The 19,615-nt window shown below is 35.3% G+C and overlaps 1 protein-coding gene across 1 annotated transcript in view; it reads right to left on the bottom strand.

Annotated features, from left to right (window-relative positions):
- Nucleotides 1-1,775: 1,775 nt before the first annotated feature.
- The window catches only part of KIAA1524 (KIAA1524 ortholog), a 61,783-nt gene continuing 43,943 nt past the window's right edge, over nucleotides 1,776-19,615 (bottom strand). Inside the window, exons 13-21 of the mRNA XM_006873312.1 lie at nucleotides 19,146-19,264; nucleotides 13,165-13,360; nucleotides 12,445-12,519; nucleotides 12,242-12,352; nucleotides 6,270-6,466; nucleotides 4,515-4,628; nucleotides 4,205-4,287; nucleotides 3,056-3,195; nucleotides 1,776-2,069 (exon numbers count right to left, since the gene is read on the bottom strand). Of these exons, the coding sequence (XP_006873374.1) occupies nucleotides 1,899-2,069; nucleotides 3,056-3,195; nucleotides 4,205-4,287; nucleotides 4,515-4,628; nucleotides 6,270-6,466; nucleotides 12,242-12,352; nucleotides 12,445-12,519; nucleotides 13,165-13,360; nucleotides 19,146-19,264 (1,206 nt within the window). The 3' untranslated portion in view covers nucleotides 1,776-1,898. The remainder of the gene's footprint in view (nucleotides 2,070-3,055; nucleotides 3,196-4,204; nucleotides 4,288-4,514; nucleotides 4,629-6,269; nucleotides 6,467-12,241; nucleotides 12,353-12,444; nucleotides 12,520-13,164; nucleotides 13,361-19,145; nucleotides 19,265-19,615) is intronic.

Raw genomic sequence — 19,615 nt, 5'->3', positions numbered from 1 at the left:
AGAGACTTCTGGTGTTGCTCTGTAGGATCAGCACTGGACTGTGAACCACAAGGTCAGCAGTTCAAACCTACCAGCAGCAACTTGGAAACCCTATACAGAGTCACTTTGAGTTGGAACCGACTCAACAGCACATAACAACAGAAGAGACAAAAAGACTAAGAGAAATATAAGAACTGATAATACTCACCTGCAAAACCTAACAGATTTTTCCTCTTCAGAGAGAAGAGAATTAGAATAAACAGGTTAAAGCTATATTAAAAGCAAGGCTATAAGAAATATAGAAAGTCTCTACCTATAGGCAAACATAGTAGCTTAAACAAATGCCTACCTGCAAGAATAGGCTATCTACATTGACTAGTATGGTGGTGATTTAAAGTTAAATTTAAATTTTACTTATTTACTCTATCCACATATCAAGTGAATGACAACCACACATGGCTAATAGCTACAGTACTTGACCGTAAAGATACAGATCATTTCCATCATTGCCTAATGTTCTATTGGGTAGTAATGGGCTAGGCTCAGTGTCTTGACAAGTTTCTAAATTGTCAAAATGTTGATTTTTCCCTAGAACTTTTGCTTAATTCATTCATATACTTAGCTTATAAATCTGATGCAAAACTTTGGTTAGATGAGAATTTACTTTCAGTTTTTTAATCATATCCATCCATTGAAACAATTTTTTCATACTAAATTTAAAATGTACATTGTTTCAGAAGAAAACAGAACGTACTTCTACAGAACAAGTAGCAGTTTAACACATTTAAATCTGCATAATGCTTTAAATTTTTCAAGATACTACAAAATGTCTACAAATACAGAAAACTATTATAGTTTGATATAATTTAGGATCATTAGTAACATTCTAAAATATATGTGTGTTTAATTCCTAAATATAAATTGAGATAACTAGGACTAAAAATTAGGAGTATGTTTCTAAATTCACTAAAATCAAGCAGAGATATAGGAAGTAAACACTAAAACGAATGATTTATCAAAATATTGATATACTTTTCTTAAACACATTACTTACATCATTTGATTCAAATGAAAAAAATACTGAAAACTTTCCTTGCATTAAAAATACATAAATATATTAGTCTATACTTTAACACTAAATGCAATTCACATCACACTTAATGATGAATATTAAATTCCAAATATGTAGCACGAGTACAATCTGAATTATTCTTATGGAAACCATTAGACATTCAAAATTGACTACGAGTGACAGAGGGACTCAATATGTATCATTTTAAAAAGACAAAAGAACTAAAAGTACCTTATACAAAAATTCTACTAGTAATTACAGTTCTTTATGTGACAATGCTATTATTTAATACGTAGCTATTTTAAAGTTCTTCCACATTATTTTTGAAAATTACTCACTATATCAGTTTTTAAATTTGGAACTTATGACACAAACTTTTTGAAAGCCCCTCATAGATCTTAAATACTGTAAAAAAAAATTTTTTTTATTTCTTTAGTACTACTTTAAAGAAAAACTTCTCTAATACTATATTATACCTTTTCTCTTTTTATTAATTGTATTTTTAATTTGTTAATCTTTAGGAATTTTATATCATGAACATTTGATTTCAAAAAGAGTAAGATGAGAGCAGAAATCAACTAAGGAAAATGAAAAACCTTAAAAACAGAATGATAGGAAAAGGAAATTAGAATAGAAGAAACAAAAAAGGCTTTAAGCAATAAAAGTCAGAAACAGACAGTAAAACTTTAAAAATATTTCTCTATTCAAAAAAACAAAAATGTATCAGAACAGGATGTTTACTGTATGAATCATTTCTGAGTGTTTTAGAGTCACAAATTCCCTCCCTTATCCCACAATAGATAAATACATCACAAATACCATTACAAACTTCAAAATCCCACCATGTCTATATACTGAGATTAACAGTTTCTGGACTTATTTTTCCACCACTTAAACTGTGGATCATTGCTATCATGTGAGAGTGTTTGCTCAATTCCTCTTGTTGAAGTTTCACCAAAGATTCTTTCTCTTCCAACCGACCTGCTAATTGGGCCTTTTGAACTTCTAGGGAGGAAGCCTAAGGGATTGAGGGGATGGAATGGAAAACAACAAATCAAAACAAACAAAACAAAAAGCAATCAAAAGACACATTATAAATATGGATTCTATTTTAGTCAGCTTAATTATATGAAATTTTAGGTAAGCAATTAGTAAATATAATATGAATTGGAAAGATATCTCAACTTGCCTTTTAAGTCAATGCCAGCAGCTGAAAATACTACATACTTCTTAGAATTATTATGAAAATAACTATATTAAAGCAGAAGCAGGAAATCTGTGAATGTGGGTTAAATTTGATGCCTTTTTTTAAACTCATGCTCTGTAGTAGTTTAGTCTGTTCTCATCTTTCTAATAAATGGGTCAGAAATTGCTATTCACAAGTACTTGTACTAAACACAATCATGATAGTGCAGAATGAGCCCAAGACTTCGATTCAGAATTTCATTTACTGACTGATCTTGAACAAGTAACTTAACCTGAGACTCAGTTTCTTCATTTGTTACTTGAAAATATTTATATAGTTTTTGTTACAGTTAAGAAAAGGAGCTCTGGTAGGCTAGTGGTTACAAGTCAGACTGCTAAACCTCAAGGGCAGCAGTACAAAACTTTCTGCTCCCGTAAAGATTTACAGCGTCGGAAACCCAAGTGACTCCACAGCACACCACCGCCACTACAGTTAGGAAAATTATAAATATTTATAGTCCTTTGGAAACTATAAAGTTCTAAACAAATGTGAGCATTTATTATTACCATCCTTACATATTTAAGCAGAAAGATGCAGACTATGTGCTTTATACAGCTATCTATATGTGACTCCAATAACTTGGAGAGCCTCACTGTATTCTTTGCCCACCTGAAACTAATTAAATGCTAACACTATGTACTTAATATGTGATGAATGATTTTAGGAAAAAAGGATTTCATATTATCAGAATTTTTGTAACAAATGATAGTCAAACCACTTTGGGATCTTAATAAAGGAGAACTTGAACAGATTCTTACCTTAATGCTCAACTCTTTTCTTATCTGTTCCGTTCTGCTTAATTCTTTTCTAAGGATGTCAATGGTTTCTTCTTTATCTTCCCTTTCTTTTTGCAAGGTTTTAATTTTTTCTTCTTGTCCCACAGCTTTTTGTTGCAAATCTTAAACACAAGCAAACAAACAGCTGGTTATAACTCATAGTTTTTTTTTTTTTTTTACTGATATTATTCTGAATAGGTGTAGTAGCTATTACAAGAGAAAGGCAAGTAAGAAAATCACAAAATATTTTACTGGAGATATAAACTTTAGAATATGTACTGAATAGAAGTACCACAAAATCCTTTCACTATACTGGCTGTTGTTGTTAACTGCCATTGAGTTGGTTCAAACTCACAGTGACCCTGTATAGGATTTTCCAAAGAGCTGCTAGTGGGTTTGAACTACCAACCTTGCAGTCAGCAATCCGGTGCTTATCCTACAGCACCACACCAGGACTCCTGTATACAAGTATTATAGAGAAAATGCAAAATCTCCATGTTGATCCCTTTTATTCTCATTATAACATACAATAGAGAATGACAACCCTCAGAAGTTAAGGGTTAGTAAAAAAAGAGAGAGAAAGAAATTACAAAGGCAGGTATCTGCACTTAAAGTCAAGTTAGGAAAAAAAAAAACAACAACGTTATTTAGTGGATCATTTCACAACTACTAACATTAAGAAGCTAGTAACTAAAAGTTACCTAGCACTGCCACCTGCTGTTACATTTCTTTAAAAAATTTATATTTTATAAAGGGCAATTATTTTCCATAACTCCTAGATTTCCATTTGACCACTCCAACTAAGACGAATCGTGGTGTGGTGCTGAAGGATAAGCAATGGACTATTAACCACAAGATCCACAGATGAAAACCATCAGCCGTTCCTCGGAAACCCTTTACAGGATTGCTATGTCTTAGAATTGATGACGTCACTTAACAACAACTCCAACTAAAATGGTTTTGTGAAATGTTGTGGCAAGACAAGGGGAGCTGTGTAGGATGCAATTTATGACTTTAAAAAAAATGAAATAACTGGAAGATATGGTACAGAAAAAGAAAAATCACTTAAGTTTTCCCTTCAATGCAAGATTTGTTATAAAACAGATACTTATCAATTGAGGAGCTACTTACTGGCTAGTTTACATTCTGTGTCTACTAAATGGTTCTGCACTTCTTTTCTTTGTTCTTCTTTCTCTATTAATTGGGCAATAGTTCTAAGGTTACAGAAAAAAGTAAGGGCAAAAAATCAGTGAACCATGCCAACCACTACTTTAAGAGAAAATTTTACAGAAGCAGTAATTATCCTTAATTATATTAAATGTATTTTTATATCTTTTATGATTCTAATAATTTTATCAATATAAATAGCATTCTATATGGAAAGAAAATCATTTTGTTTATGAAAATTCTAAAATAATTATAAAAAACTAGAGATTTGTACTTTTCATTTTGTTGCTTGAGAGATTCATTCAACTTTTTCAATGTCTCAATTTGTTTACTCAGAGATTCACATGTGATCTGTAAATCTTTATTTTTTTTTTCTGTAGCTTCATTCCTGAAAAAAGAGACATATTTTAATATCTTGAGGGAGAAAAACATATGATGGAGAGAAGAAATTCCATAAAGCTCAGCGTTTATTATTTCTATTAACTAAATTATATATATTGCAGGACATAAAGATAATTTGATCAACTGTACAAGGCAGTAAAAATGTTTTTGTTGACTGATGTGGTAAAAACTACCATGAAATGGAAATGTGTATAGTATTAAATTCATATTTATGGATGTATGCTTTATTTTACAGATATTGTATTACACAATTTGATGTATCAGTGCAGTTAAGACCAGAAGTTAATAAATTTTGTAAAAAAAACCAAAACAAAACAAAAACAAACGCTTAAAAAAGGGGATGGTATCATTAGCCTTTTGGGCATATGTTTCTAATTACAAATGTCAAATCAATAAATATTTCTAGTAATTAGTAAGTGTAGGATTCTATGTTCCTTTGGTCCCTTTATGTGATGTGTAAAAACTCAGTATCTTAGACATAAAGTATTTCTTATATTTCATTAAATAAAAAGATAAAAAACTGGAGGCACTCTCCAAATTTAACCAGCATTAGTATTTAATTGTCCAAATTGGGCTTTCAAAAATTTTAATTTAAATGACCTTTCTCCAACCAGGGTCATTGATTTATTATACCCAGGTGGCTCTTCGAAGAAGTTAAGTTTTACTTTACAACTAGGCTGTTTTCAGGTAGTTGCTACTGAGTATATTCCAACTCATTGAAACTTCATGTGTATCAGAGTTGAACTGCACCACAGAACTTTCTGAAGCATCTTGCCAGGGCTGTCTTGAGGTGCATCTAGGTGGGTTTGAATGGAGAGCTAGTAGTTGAGCACTTAAACTGTTTGTGCCAACCAGTGATTCCTATGTAGGTTCAAGAAATCACCTATGTTTCTTGGACCACTATTTTTTTCTACAACCTCCTTTGTCACTAATAGGGCTTTCTATTTGTGCTGCCTCAGAAAATCAGCTATTGAAAAAAAGAAAAGAAAAAAAAAAAAAAAAAAAAAAAAAAAAAAAAAAAAAAATGGTAGGAAAGAAGAGCAGGAAAAAAATCCTGTTTAGAAACCACCTTGTCATCACAAATTTTCTAGATGTTATTCATGTTCCATATTTCATTTTAAACTGATTGCAACTAAGGCTTGCAAAGCTAAAAATTTTTCTATATATTAATAGCATAACTGGAACATTTAAAAATAAATCTTAACTAATCTTAAAATATAAATGAAAACAATAAAAACAAAAAAAAACACCTGAAGGTGTTATAATTCAGTCCATTCAGCAAATACTTACTGAGTGGCTGACTCTATTTACATGTCAAGACCTATTTAGCCCAAAGGGATGTGGCAGTGAACAAGAGAGAGGAAGAAAATTGTCCTATGGAACTCAGGGCCCAAATGACTCTATCAATAAATAAAAGTAGAGTCCTGGAAAGAAAGAGAGCAGTTCTGATTTTCAACTTTGCTATGGAGCTTGAGGAAACAATACTTCATTTCATAATGATTTAGTTACTTGCTTACTAGTTAACTTTATATGATCAGAATACACAAACTGCTTTAAAAATATTCTAAGGACACAAAAAATGTGGGTTTTTTCTAGATTTTATCTTATGCAGCAACTTTTACTTTACCTCTGAAGAAGTTCCATGTACGATTTTGTCAGTATTTCATGCTCTTCAGCCACAGACTCTAACTTCCTATTATGTTGAAAGAGATGCTCAATATCATTCTGGGCTCTTTCTGATTCAACCTGCTGTGACTTCAGAAGCACACTAAGTTCTTCATTTTTCCTTTCAACTTCTCTCAACATATTAGCAAGTGTTCGTGCCTTCAAAAGAACCAAAACATTCCCACTATTATTTATGTAATATGCTCAGTTTCTGCAATTTGAAAGATTTACCAAACAACTAACAGGCTAGCATATATGGGGATATGTAAGGTTGTATTATTGTTACGTGCTGTTGAGTGAGTTCCGACTCATAGTGACGCTGTATATGGTTTCCAAGGAGTGGCTGGCTGGTGGGTTTGAACCACTGACCTTGAAGTTCAAACCAAGCTTGCAATTTCAGTACTTATCCTACAGCACCATACCAGGACTCCAAAGTTGTATTAGTCAAATGAAAAACCATAACAGCATCAGATTTGTTAGAAATAATAAAGTAAAATATTTGACTAAGATTGTACTGTTGTTGCTGTTAAGTGCCATCGAATCAGCTCCAACTCATAGCTACCCTGTATAGGATTTCTGAGGAGCAACTGGTGAGTTTGTCCTGCTGACCTTGCAGGTCAAACCAACCTTATGATCCAGTGCTTATCCTATAGTGCCACACCAGGTTTCCAAGGTTGCATTTGTCAAATATATTCCTTAAGTTATTTTATATAAACCTGATACTACTAGTTTTTATTTAATCAGATGCTTATTGTAATCCAATTAATGGAAATTAACAATTAAAACACAAAGGTTGTTGTTGTTCTGAAGTATCATCGAGTCAGTTCTGACCCATAGTGACCCTGTACAGGGTTTCTGAGGAGCAGCAGCTGGTGAGCTTCAACTGCCAACTTTGCAGTTTAATCGGCTTTGCAGTCTGGCACATTAACGCACAGCGCCACACCAGGACTCCAAAACATAAAGGTAGGTCTTGGTTTATAAATTTTACATATAAAATCAAATTCACTGCCATCAAGTTGATTCTGATGAATAGTGACCCGATACAGGGTTTTCAAGACTAAGTTTTGATGGGAGCAGGCAGCCTCATCTTTCTCCCGCAGAGTGGATGGTAGTTTTAAACTGCCATCCTTGTGGTTGGCTCTTAATGCCTAATACACGGTACTACCAGGGCATCTTAAAGGATATGTAGTGCTTATATTTAGCCAAAGTTTTCAGACATTTAGTTATTCCATTTCAGGTTAAGAATAAGAGCTTAAGCTACACCACATATGCTTAAGGTGGCTTGTGTGTTGCTGTGATGCTGGAAACCATGCTAACATTACTTAGAGATCATCTCAAGAACAGATTTGATCTATTAGACACTAATGACCAAAGACATGAATTGTGAGATGACATCAGAAACATCATATAGGAAGAAAAGTATTGAAAAGAGAGGAAAGAAAAGACAAAAATGGAAAGAAGAAGAGACTCTAAAATTGGCTCTGCAGCATAGAGATGCTAAAGGGAATGGAAGAAATGAGGAAGTAAATGTTAAGGGGCAGTTAGGGAAGACAAACTCAAGTATAATAATGAAATGTGCAAAGATCTGAAGTTTAGAAAAGCAAAAGGTAAGAACATGCTCAACATTTCGCAAGCTGAAAAAGCTGAAGAAAAAAATTCAAGCCTCAATTGCAGTATTGAAGGAATCTATGGGCAAGGTATTGAATGATGCACAAAATATCAAAATGAGATGGAAGGAATACAGTCACTGTACCAAAATGAAATGGTCAATCTTTAACCTTTTAAGAGGCAGAATATAATTAAGAATCAATGATACTGAATGAAGAAGTCCAAGCTGCACTGAAGGCATTGGTGGAAAACAAGCTTCCAGGAATCAAAGGAATACAAATTGAAATGTCTCAACAAACTGATGCAACACTGGATGTGCTCACTCATTTATGCTAAGAAATTTACAAGACATGAACAACTGATTGGAAGAAATCCATATTTGTACATATTCCAAAGACAGGTGACCCAACAAAATCATGAAATAAGATAATTAATATTATAAACAAGTAAATTTTTGCTGAAGATAATTCAAAAACAGTTGTAACAGTACATTGACAGAGAACTATGAAATATACAAGCTAGGTTCAGATGAGGATGTGGAAGTGGTCATATCATTACTGACATCAGATAGTTCTTGCCTGAGAGCAGAGTAAACCAGAAAGATGTTTCCTTGTGTCTTATTGATAATTTCTGGTGGTTGGAATGCAAAGGTTGGAAACAAAAACAAAGATCAGTTGTTGGAAACCATGGCTTTGGTGACAGAAATGCTAGGGATTGCAATTACAATTTTGCAAAACCAATGACTTCATCGCAAATGCTTTTTTTAAACAACATAAAAAGACAACTGTACACTTGGACCTCATCAGGTAGAATCCATCTGCGAAAAGTTATTGTTAAGTGCCGTTGAATCAGCTTCAACTCATAGCAACCTTGTAAAGGGTTTCCAAAGAGCTGCTGACAGGTTTGAACCACTGACCTTGAGGTTCAAACCGACTTTGCAGTATCCTAACAGGAGATGGTGGAAAAGCTCTATATCATCAGCGAAAACAAAACCAGGGACAGATTGTGGAACAGACCATTAATTACTCATATGCAAGTTCGGGCTGAAGCTGAAGAAAATTAAAACAAGTCCACGAGAGCCAAAATACAACCTTGGACACATTCCACCTGAATTTAGAGATCATCTCATGAACAGATTTGATGCATTAAACAGTAATGACAGAAGACCAGAAGAGTTGTGGGATGACATCACACAGAAAGAAAGCAAAAGTGATTAACACAAGACAGAAGTAAAAGACCAAAATGGATGACAGAAGAGATTCTGAAAACTTGCTCTTCAGCACAGAGATGCATGAGCAAATGGAAGAAAGGAGGAGGAAAAAGAGCTAAACAGAAAATGTCAAAGGTCAGCTTGAGATGACAAAGTCAAATATAATGAAATTTGCAAAGACCTAGAGTCAGAAAACCTTAAGGGGTGGACCCGTTCAGTATTTTTCAAGTTGAGGGAACTGAAGAAAAACTTTAGCACTGAGTTGTAATATTGAAGGATTCTATGGGCAAAATACTGAATTATGAAGAAAGCATCAAAAGATAGAAAGAATACACAGTCACTGTACTGAAAAGAAATGGTCGATGTTCAAGAGGTAGCATATGATCAAAAGCCAATAATACTTAAGGAATAAGTCAAAGGTGAACTGAAGGCACTAGCAAAGAACAAGGTCTCAGGAATTGATAGAACACAAATTGAAATCTTTCAACAAACTGATTTGGCAACTGGAGGCTCTCACTCATCTATGCCAAGAAATTTGGAAGACAGCTCCCTGGCCAACATATTGGAAGAGATCCATATTTGTGCCCATTCCAAAGAGAGGCGATCCAAAGGAATTCAGAAATCATGAGACAGTGTTATTAATAATGCATGCAAGTAAAATTTTACTGAAGAAAATTAAAAAATGGCTGCAACAATACATTGACAGAGAACTGCCAGAGGTTCAGCTGGATTCAGACGAGGACATGGAAGGAGGGATATCATTGCTGACGTCAGATGGATCTGGGCTGAGAGAATATCAGAAAGATGTTTACCTGTGCTTTATTGATTATGCAAAGGCTTTTGATTGTTTGGACCATGACAAACTATGGACAATATTGTGGAGAATGAGTATTCTGGAACACTTAATTGTGCTCATGAGGAATCTGTACATGGACCAAGAGGCAGTTGTTCAAACAGAACAAGGGAACATGGACTGGTTTACAATTATGAAAGGTGTGTTCTGGGGTTGTATTTTTTCACCATACTTATTCAGTTTACATGCTAAGCAAATAATTCGAGAACCTGGATTATATGAAGAAAAACGTGGCATCAGGGTTGGAGGAACCTTACAATTTGCGATGTACAGATGACACAAGCTTAAAAACAAACAGGACTTAAAATACTGATAAAGTTCACATACCACAGCCTTAAATTTGGGTTGCACCACAATGTAAAGAAAACAAAAATCCTCACCACTGGACCAATAAACAGCTATATAAATGGAGAAAAGACTGAAGTTGTCAAAGACTTCATTTTGATGGATCAACCATCAACGGCTCATGGAAGCAGCAGTCAAGAAATTAAGTGATGTATTTATTGCATTAGTCAAATCTGGCACACAAGACCTTAAAGCATTCAAGAGCAAAGATGTCATTTTGACAACTAAGGTGTGCCTGACCCAAGCCATGGTATTTTCGAAACCCTCACAAGCATGTGAAAGTTGGACAATGAATAAAGAAGACCATAGAGAATTCATGCATTTTAGTTATAGTGTTGAAGGAGAATATTAAAATTACCATGGGCTGCCAAAAGAACAAAGCAATCTATGTTGGAATAAGTATAGTCACAATGATTCTTGGAAGCCAAGATGGCCAGACTTCATCTCTCAAACTTCAGACATATTATCAGGAGGGATCAATCTTTAGAGGATATCATGCTTAGTAAAGTGGAGGGTCATTGAAAAAGACCAGATGGATTGGCAAAGTGGCAGCAGCAACTTTGTAGTAGTAGGCTCAAGTGTAGTAACAATTATGAGGTTGGTATAGGACCACTCAGTGTTCCGCTCTGTTGTGTATAGAACGTTAAGAATTGGTACTGACTCGAGGGCACCTAGCCACAATAGTGCAGATGCTTAGAGGAAGAATCACCAAGCACAAATGTTGGAAGAGAAAGAACAGAGAAGGATCTGGGAAGTGGATGATTGGAATCTGAAGGATTATGAGAATTTGGCAAGGAAACAGATAAAAGGTGCTCCAGACATATGGAACAACAATTGCAAAGGCAAGTAAACACAATAGTAAGGCAGGTTTCACAATTGCAAAGTACTCCAATATGGGTGGCTGGAGGGAGTGAATGGATATGTAGAGAGTCACTGAGAGGTAGTTAAGTTTCTTGGATGGTAAACTAAGGAATTTAATTTACATTCAGAGAGCAATGGTGAGCACTGTTAAGGGTATTCAGTATAGGAGTGATAGGTATTGGTGTGCATGGGTGTGGGTGTTTGAAAGGAGGATAAACACAACATGGACAGTAGTGTAAAGGAGGTTGAGAAGAGGGTATTACAATGAAAAAATAAGAAAACAGAATGAGTAATAATTAGGAGGTAGAATCAACCAGGCACAGTAAATGACTAATTGTAGGAGAGATGCTGTATGATTCCTATGTTTCTAACTTAGAAAGAAAGAGCTAAGAGCAATAGGGGGAATAGTTATTAATTCATTATTCTGAGTTTGGTGTTTATTTTATTTATACACACACACACACACACACACACACATCTACATAAGTGGAGGTTGTAGTGATCAGGAAAAATGATGTAGGCTAAGCATAAAAAATCAACATTTGGTAATGGTTGAAAGCATGACAAATATAAGAAGGGAAAAGGGCAAAGAACAGAATTCAGGGAAACTCCAAAATTTCAGAGTTGAATGGAAGAAGAAAAGCTTATAAAGTATATGGAAGAATATTCATAAAGTACTATTAAGATAACCAGAAGATACTGATGTAACTAAAATTTAAGGGAAGAGTTTCAGGAAGGAGGGAGTAGGTATGTCCAATGCTGAAGAGAATTTCTGTCAAGAGTACCAAATATTTAAATTAGTAATGCTCTGGTGGCACAATAGTTAAAGCACTTCACTGCTATTAGGAAGGCCAGCAGTTATGAACCTACCATTCATTCCCTGGGAGAAAGATAAGGCAGTCTGTTTTCTTAAGGATTATAGCCTTGGAAATTCTAAGGAACAGTTCTATTTTGTCCTGTAGGGTCACTGATGAGTGGCAGTGGGTTTGGTTTCTTGGGTACATGCTTTGTTTCATAATTTTTCTACTAATCAGATATAATTTTAAGTGGTACATACCTCAGTCTCTGCTTGAGTTCTTTGACAGCGATACTGAGCAATCAGTCTATCAGCCTGTGCCAAGGCTAAAGCTTTTGCTTCCAAGAGATCTTGTAGCCTGCTTTCTTTGGACTGTAGGAAAACATACCATTAATCATCGTCATTTGCATTAAAACATTATTAAATTTAATTGCTACACATAATTACAATAAGCCAGTACTTACAGCTAACGTGGACAATTTCATCTCATATACATCCATTATGTCAGAAATTCTTACATCATTAATCTGATCCTTTACCTAGGTTTTAATATAACAGAGAGTTCAAAAGCCAAAACATTTTAACACTGGACAAAAGAACAAAATAAATGTTTACCATGAAATTTACATTCAATGAGAAATAAAGAACTCAAAACAAAACAAAAAAATGAACTAAAGACACGTAAGTTGGTCACAAGCAGTTCACTACCGCAGAGCAATGTCAAGATAAAATCTGGTATGCTTGTGGGAATTAGAAAATATCCTTAAGCTGTGAGGTGTGAAACAACTAGGAAAAGAATGGCTGTTGTGGTTTAAGTGCCACTGAGTGGGCACTGACTCATGACGACCCTGCATTGGGTTTCTTAGGAGTGAATGGTGGTTTGAACTGCTGATCTTGTGGTTAACAGTTCAGTGTTTATCCTACAGCACCATACCAGGATTCCAGGGAAAGAATGGTAGATGTGTTAAAATGCTGTAATTGCACGACTGAGTCTTTTTTCTTTCTTCCCAAACTTTACAGAATATTGTTACTTTTATATTCTAAAATAAACGTAAAGAGGTAAGATTTCAATGATGAACTTTCTATTTGAAGCTGTTTAGATGTACAACCAGCGTGTTGGAGGAGAAAAGATTGGTTTATATTAGCATTACCCTACTTATAAATGCCATGTATCAATCACTCACCACTACTCCAGACTGAAGTTTCTCTATTAATTCTTCAATGTTCAATCCAGGAATATTATCTTTCAGAAGTGGAGGAGTTAAACACTTTACAGATGTTGGGTAACTGTGATTTAATGATTGTAAAGGCATTCTTCTGGGTATATGTTCTGTTTCCTGCTGTCTATAGGCATTGTTTGCTGCTATACTTTCTCCAAGTCTGAAAGGCAGGATCAAAAAGGAAAAAGAGATCACTGTTAAAAATAAAGAAATAGTGTAGAATTCAAGAATCTTTCAGAACAGATTTTTTAGAAGTATTCAAATATTCTTGAAATAATCTTCCTGAAGACCATGATGAAGCAAGATTTTAGAACATACGGTAAATTTGCAGAACCCATCTTTCCTACCTAAACTCATTATTAATATTGCAACCTCTTTTTTGGAATAACCGTGGAACTATTTTGTGAGTAAGAATTACTTTGAAATATTATTATGTACAACTAACTATTCCTGACTATCTAGTTATCTGGACATTTCATATTTTTGACAAAAAGCAAAAAATCTACTTAAATCACCTTTTGTTGTTGTTAAGTGCTGTTGAGTTATTTCTGACTCACAGCTACTCTATATAGGGTTTCCTAGGAGCAGCTGGTGGGTTTGAACTGCCAACACTGTTGTTCGCAGTCCAATGCTTATCCTGTATCACCACATCAGCAGTCCAGGTTCATGACCTAATTTGAGTGAGAGACTGCCTTCCTCTCTGAATCCCAAGTTCTTGATCACTCCCATCCTACTCTTCTCCCTAGCCTTGGATGGGAATAAAGAGAAAGAAACCAGAGGCTGGTCCCGGGGCCTTGAGCTATTAACCTGTACGTGTGCTCTGAGGTCTCACCAAATCCCAGGACCCATGGGCTGGTGGCTGCCCCACCACATAACTGCAGCTTTGGGCCAAGAGAATGGAGAAACCATCAAAGGGACACAGCAGGACACTAGTCACTTTACAGGCGATCCTGAGTTCAGTCATTTGTGTGGGTATAAGTACTGGGTGGGTGAACATTTTCGTGGAGAACTCTGTGCGTTTGGGTACGGTGGGTACGGTGGGTCCCTTCCTAGTTACAAATTCTGACCGAACCAAATTTGTCTGTAGTTTGAAATAACAAAGTCAATCAACTGTCCAAGTATAGAAGTTAAGGCACAGAGTGGAGTAAGTTTCAAGGACTTTAGAAGAGGCAGCAGTCCCATGGGGGCTGCCTCCAAAATGACTCTTAAGAGTTTGAGGTGCATTTGGTTGCTAAAGTTCCCCATAATATGAAACTTCACTTTGAATAATGACTTGTTCATTGGAACCTAATTATGTCAATAAGTGAGGAGTGGGTATACAAAGTTACTGGTCACTTATTTTACTATGGACAATACCATCTATTGCCTTCATTCTGCCCCTTACTGAGTATGTTCTGACCAATCTGACCTCCATTATGATGCTTAAAAACTCCATCTTGTTCCTGCCTCAGGGCCTTTGTATGTGCTGTTCCTTTACCTGGAAAATTATCATCAGATGTGTAAAGCTGGTTTCATATCACAGGTCTTAGTTCAAATTTACCTCCTCAGAGAGAGGCCTTCACTGAACCCATTTCCAGTACTATAAAACTAATCACGCCATACATAATGACAAGCACAATAGAAAACTCTTTTTAGCTTCTTTGTCTTTCAACTAGAACGTAACTCACGACTGAAGGCATCTACTATTATTCCCCGCAATATTCAAAATGCCTAGAAGGCCTGACACATAGTTGGTACACACTATAAGTTTGCTAAATGTTTCAACTAAAAACAACAAAAAAAGTCTACATATCCATCCATCTATCTATTGAGTACATAAATTCACTATTTAAAACTGTCTAGGATAATGTCAAATAAGGGCAATACATAAAAGTGCAAGCATAAATAGATTCATGTGGTAATGTTCAAAAGAACACTATTTACAACACTACAAGGTACAGTGAAAATGGCAGGAAGATCTCACATGCAGGTAGGCGGTGAAACTTCCATTTTCAGTGAAGCTGTAGCTTTCCACTCCGGAGCAAGCAAGCTAGAAAAACATGCATCTATCTTTGTCTATTTCCTTATTTAAAAATAATTATTATAAAAGGAAGTTTGAATACATGGTGTCTAGGTGTTGCACTCATCAGCAAAAAGAACATTTCAAGATCTATCTTGAAATCCAATGCTGTCTGTGATACAATAATAGCCATATGCCAGCAAGGAAGACCAAGTAATACCACTAAAGATTCAAATTTACGCACCAACCACTAAAGCCACTGTTGATGAAATTGAAGAATCTAACAATTTTTTTCAGTCTCAAATTGATCAAACATGCAATCAAGATGTATTGATCATTACTGGTGATTGGAATGCAGGTTAGAAACAAAGAGGGAGGACCAGTAGTTGGAAAATATGGCCTTGGTGACAGAAATGATGCTAGAGATTGCACAACAAAAGTTTACAAGATCAATGAGTTCTTCATTGCAAACACCTGTGTAAAACAACAGAAAAGACGACTACATACATAGACCTCACCAGATGAAGCACACAGGAATGACTACATCTATGGAGAGAGATGTGGAAAAGCTCCAAATCATCAGCAAAAACAAGTTCGGGGCAGAATGTGGAACAGACCATCAGTTGCTCATATGCAAGTTCAGGCTAAAGCTGAAAAAAATTAAAATAAGTCCATGAGAGCCAAAATCTGACCTTGAATATATCACACATGGAATTAGAGATCATCTGAAGAACAGATTTGATGCATTAGACACTAAAGACCGAAAATCAGAAGAGTTATGGGATGACATCAAGAACATCATACAGGAGGAAAGCAAAAGGTCATTAAGAAGACAATAAAGATGAAAAAGACCAAAATGGATGTCGGAAGACATGGATACTTGCTCTCCAGTGCAGAGATGCTAAAGCTAATGGAAGACATGAGAGGAGATAAAAGAACTGAGTCGAAAATTTCAAAGGTTAACTCGAGAAGACAAAATAAAGTCAAATATTATAATGAAATGTGCAAAGATCTGGTGTTGAAAACCAAAAGGGATGAACATTTTTAGCATTTCTCAAGATGAGGGAACCTAAGAAAAATCTCAAGCCTTGACTTGTGATAGTGACAGATTCTATGGGCAAAATATTGAATGATGCAGAAAGCATGAAAGAAGATGGGAGGAATACAGAGTTCACTGTACCAAAAATAAATGGTTTATGTTTAACCATTTCAAGAGGTAGCATATGATCAAGAGTCAGTGATACTGAAGGAAGAAGTCCAAGGTGCATTCAAGGCATTGGCAAAGAACAAGGCTCCTGGATTTGATGGAATACAAATTGCAATCTTTCAACAAACTGAACAAACACTAGAGGTACTCACTCGTATATACACCAAGAAATTTGGAAGACAACTACCTGGCCAACTGACTGGAAGACATCCATATTTGTGCCCATTCTAAAGAGAGGTGACCCATAGAATGTGGAAGTCACTGGACAGTATCATTAAAGTTTCATACAAGTAAAATGTTGCTAAATATAATTTTTAAATGGCTGAAAATGTACACTAACAGAGAACTGTCAGAAGTTCAAGTTGGGTTCAGATGAGGTTGTGGAATAAGGGATGTCAATGCTGATGTCATATGGATCTTGGCTGAAAGTAGAGAATACCAGAAAGATGTTTACCTGTGCTTTATTGACTATGCAAAGGTTTTCGACTGTGTGGATCATTACAAACAATGGACAACACTGCACAGAATGAGTATTCTGGAACAATTAACTGTGCTCATGAGGAACTTGTAAACAGACCAAGAGGCAGCTGTTCAAAGAGAACAAGGGAAAATGGAATGGTATAAAAATAGGAAGGTGTGCACCAGGGTTGTATTCTTTTACCATACTTATTCAATTTGTATGCTGAGCACATAATCTGAGAAACTGGAGTATGTGAAGAACAATGTGACATCAAGATTGGAGGAAGACTAATTAACAACCTACGATATGCAAATGATACAACCTTGCTTGCCGAAACTGAAGAGGACTTAAAATACTAACTGATAAAGTTCAAAGCTCACAGTCTTCAGCATGGGTTGCATCTCTATATAAAGAAAACAAAAATCCTCACCACTGGACCAATAAATAACACCCATATAAATGGAGAAAAGATGGAAGTTGTAAAAGACTTCATTTTGCTTAGATTAACCACTGACGCTCAAGAAATCAGCAGTCAAGAAATCAAATCACATATTGCATAGGGCAAATCTGCGGCACAAGACCTCTTTTTAAACTGTTCAAGAACAAAGATGCTCATTTGAGCACTAAAGTGTGCTTGACCCAAGCCACAGTACTCTCTAATAACCTCATTTGCACGTGAAAGTTGGACAGTGAATAAGGAAGACCACAGAAGAATTGATATATTTGAGTTATGGTGTTGGAGAAGAATATTAAAAATACCATGGACTGCCAAAAGAACACAAAATTTGTGTTGGAAGAAGAACAGCCAGAATGCTCTTTGGAAGCCAGACTGGCCAGATGTGTCTCCTGTATTTTGGACATACTATCAGGAGGGATCAGTCTTTGGAGAAGGATATCATGGTTAGTACAGTGAAGGGTTTGAGAAAAAGAGGAAGACCTCCAAGAAGATGGATTTGCACAGTGTCTGCAGCAATGTGCTCAAGCGTAGCATGGATTTGAGGTTAGCACAGGACCGGGCAGTACTTTGTTAAATTGTGCATAGGGTTGTTGTGAGTTGGTACCAACTCTATGGCACCTCACAATAACAACAACAGGTTCTTCAACTCTTAAATTATAACCATCTATATTGTTCTGAAAAATGGGTTTCAAAGGTTAGTTAATAACCTATTGTAGGGCCTAGCAACCTTTCTCTTAAATGACTAGATAGAAATTATTTTAGGATTGAAAGAATATCTTATTTCTGCTGCAACTAATCAACTCTGCTATTGTAGCATGAAATCAGCCACAAACAATACAGAAAACATGGAAACAAATATACATGGCTATGTTCCAATAAAATCTTATTTATAAAAACAGGTGGCCTATCTATTGATAATGGTTTGTCAACACTGAAATACAAGATGCCTTAGTTACCAAAAAATGCTTCAGTAAAATATTCACACCATTTTTGCCAATTCATTTATATAAACCATAGAAAAGTAGAGCTCCTACTAGATATTTTGCAAAACTTTTAGTTTAAAGCCTCAATTTTTTCAAAACTAATAGCATTCTTTTATTATTTGAAATTAATGAGTACATTGTTTCTCCTAACCAGGATCCATTTCATTTTGAGATAAGAGTTTCCATTTTCTTTCGGGGAAACTCTCCCCTACCGTATCCAAAAAAACTTTTAGTCCATGTAGTTCTCATAGATGACCCCTCTCCTTAGTATAAGAACCAGATTCTGATCAATGACAAATGTTATTTTATACTTAAATAATTGTGAAGAAGCTCTTTCTATGAAGGAATTAAAATAGTAGGATGCAAGATAGAGCATACAGAAACCATGTCATTAAAAATAGAAGTTTGATAGACTGAGCGTGGTATTACCTTGATAACATTTTAAAACATCTGGATCTAGCCTTTTGCTGTCACCTATCATATGTAGGATCAAAATCTTATCTTAATTAAAAAATGTGAAAGATTACTATTATAGGGAGTATGTTTTCAGTTATTTACTAATCTATATATCTACTAAGGGAATACATTCGTTGCATATGATAAGCACTGAACTGCAAACCACAAGGTCTGCAGTTAGAGCCCACCGCTACTCCATGGGAGAAAGATGAGATTTTCTGCCCCCATGAAGATTTCAAGCCTCAGAAACCTTATACAGGGTCACCATGAGTTGGAACAAACTCAACAGCATTTAACAGTAACATACACTGAGGAGTGCTAAAGAAATGCAGCAAGGTATTCCAGCACAATGAGCAATACACTGAAGATGACTTTAAACTCACACTAATGCAGGAAAATCTGGGAGTGGTGCAGCTTCCAATAATATTCCCAATCCAGACTGCACTTGATCTCTATTATCTGACGTTAAAGCGAAAGCCAAAGGAGTAATCAGACGAGAATCCTAAACAAATCAGAAAACAAGATAAAAAACAAGTTATCTATCAAAATTGAAGAAATAAACAATGCCAAGCCTTATAAGGTGAACACACAGTTAAATCACGTAAGATAATTCTAGGCAAACGTCAATGTTTTAATCTTGTGTTTGAATGCATTCCTAGTATTTACTCTGTTATGCCTATATTCAGTGCTAGGCTATCAATGTGAATAATAGCTTAGAAAATTTTGATAAAGGTTTTGAATCCTTTTCCTTGTGCTTCAAAACCATGCCTTAAGTGCTATGATGAATTTAACATCTAATACATGACTGACTGACTTTGAATTATTCTTCTAACTTTCATGCAAAAGAAAAAAA

The sequence above is a fragment of the Chrysochloris asiatica genome, unplaced genomic scaffold (genome assembly GCF_000296735.1).
Source record: "Chrysochloris asiatica unplaced genomic scaffold, ChrAsi1.0 scaffold00236, whole genome shotgun sequence".
Classification (NCBI taxonomy): domain Eukaryota; kingdom Metazoa; phylum Chordata; class Mammalia; order Afrosoricida; family Chrysochloridae; genus Chrysochloris; species Chrysochloris asiatica.
This window is presented reverse-complemented; position numbering and strand designations above follow the sequence as displayed.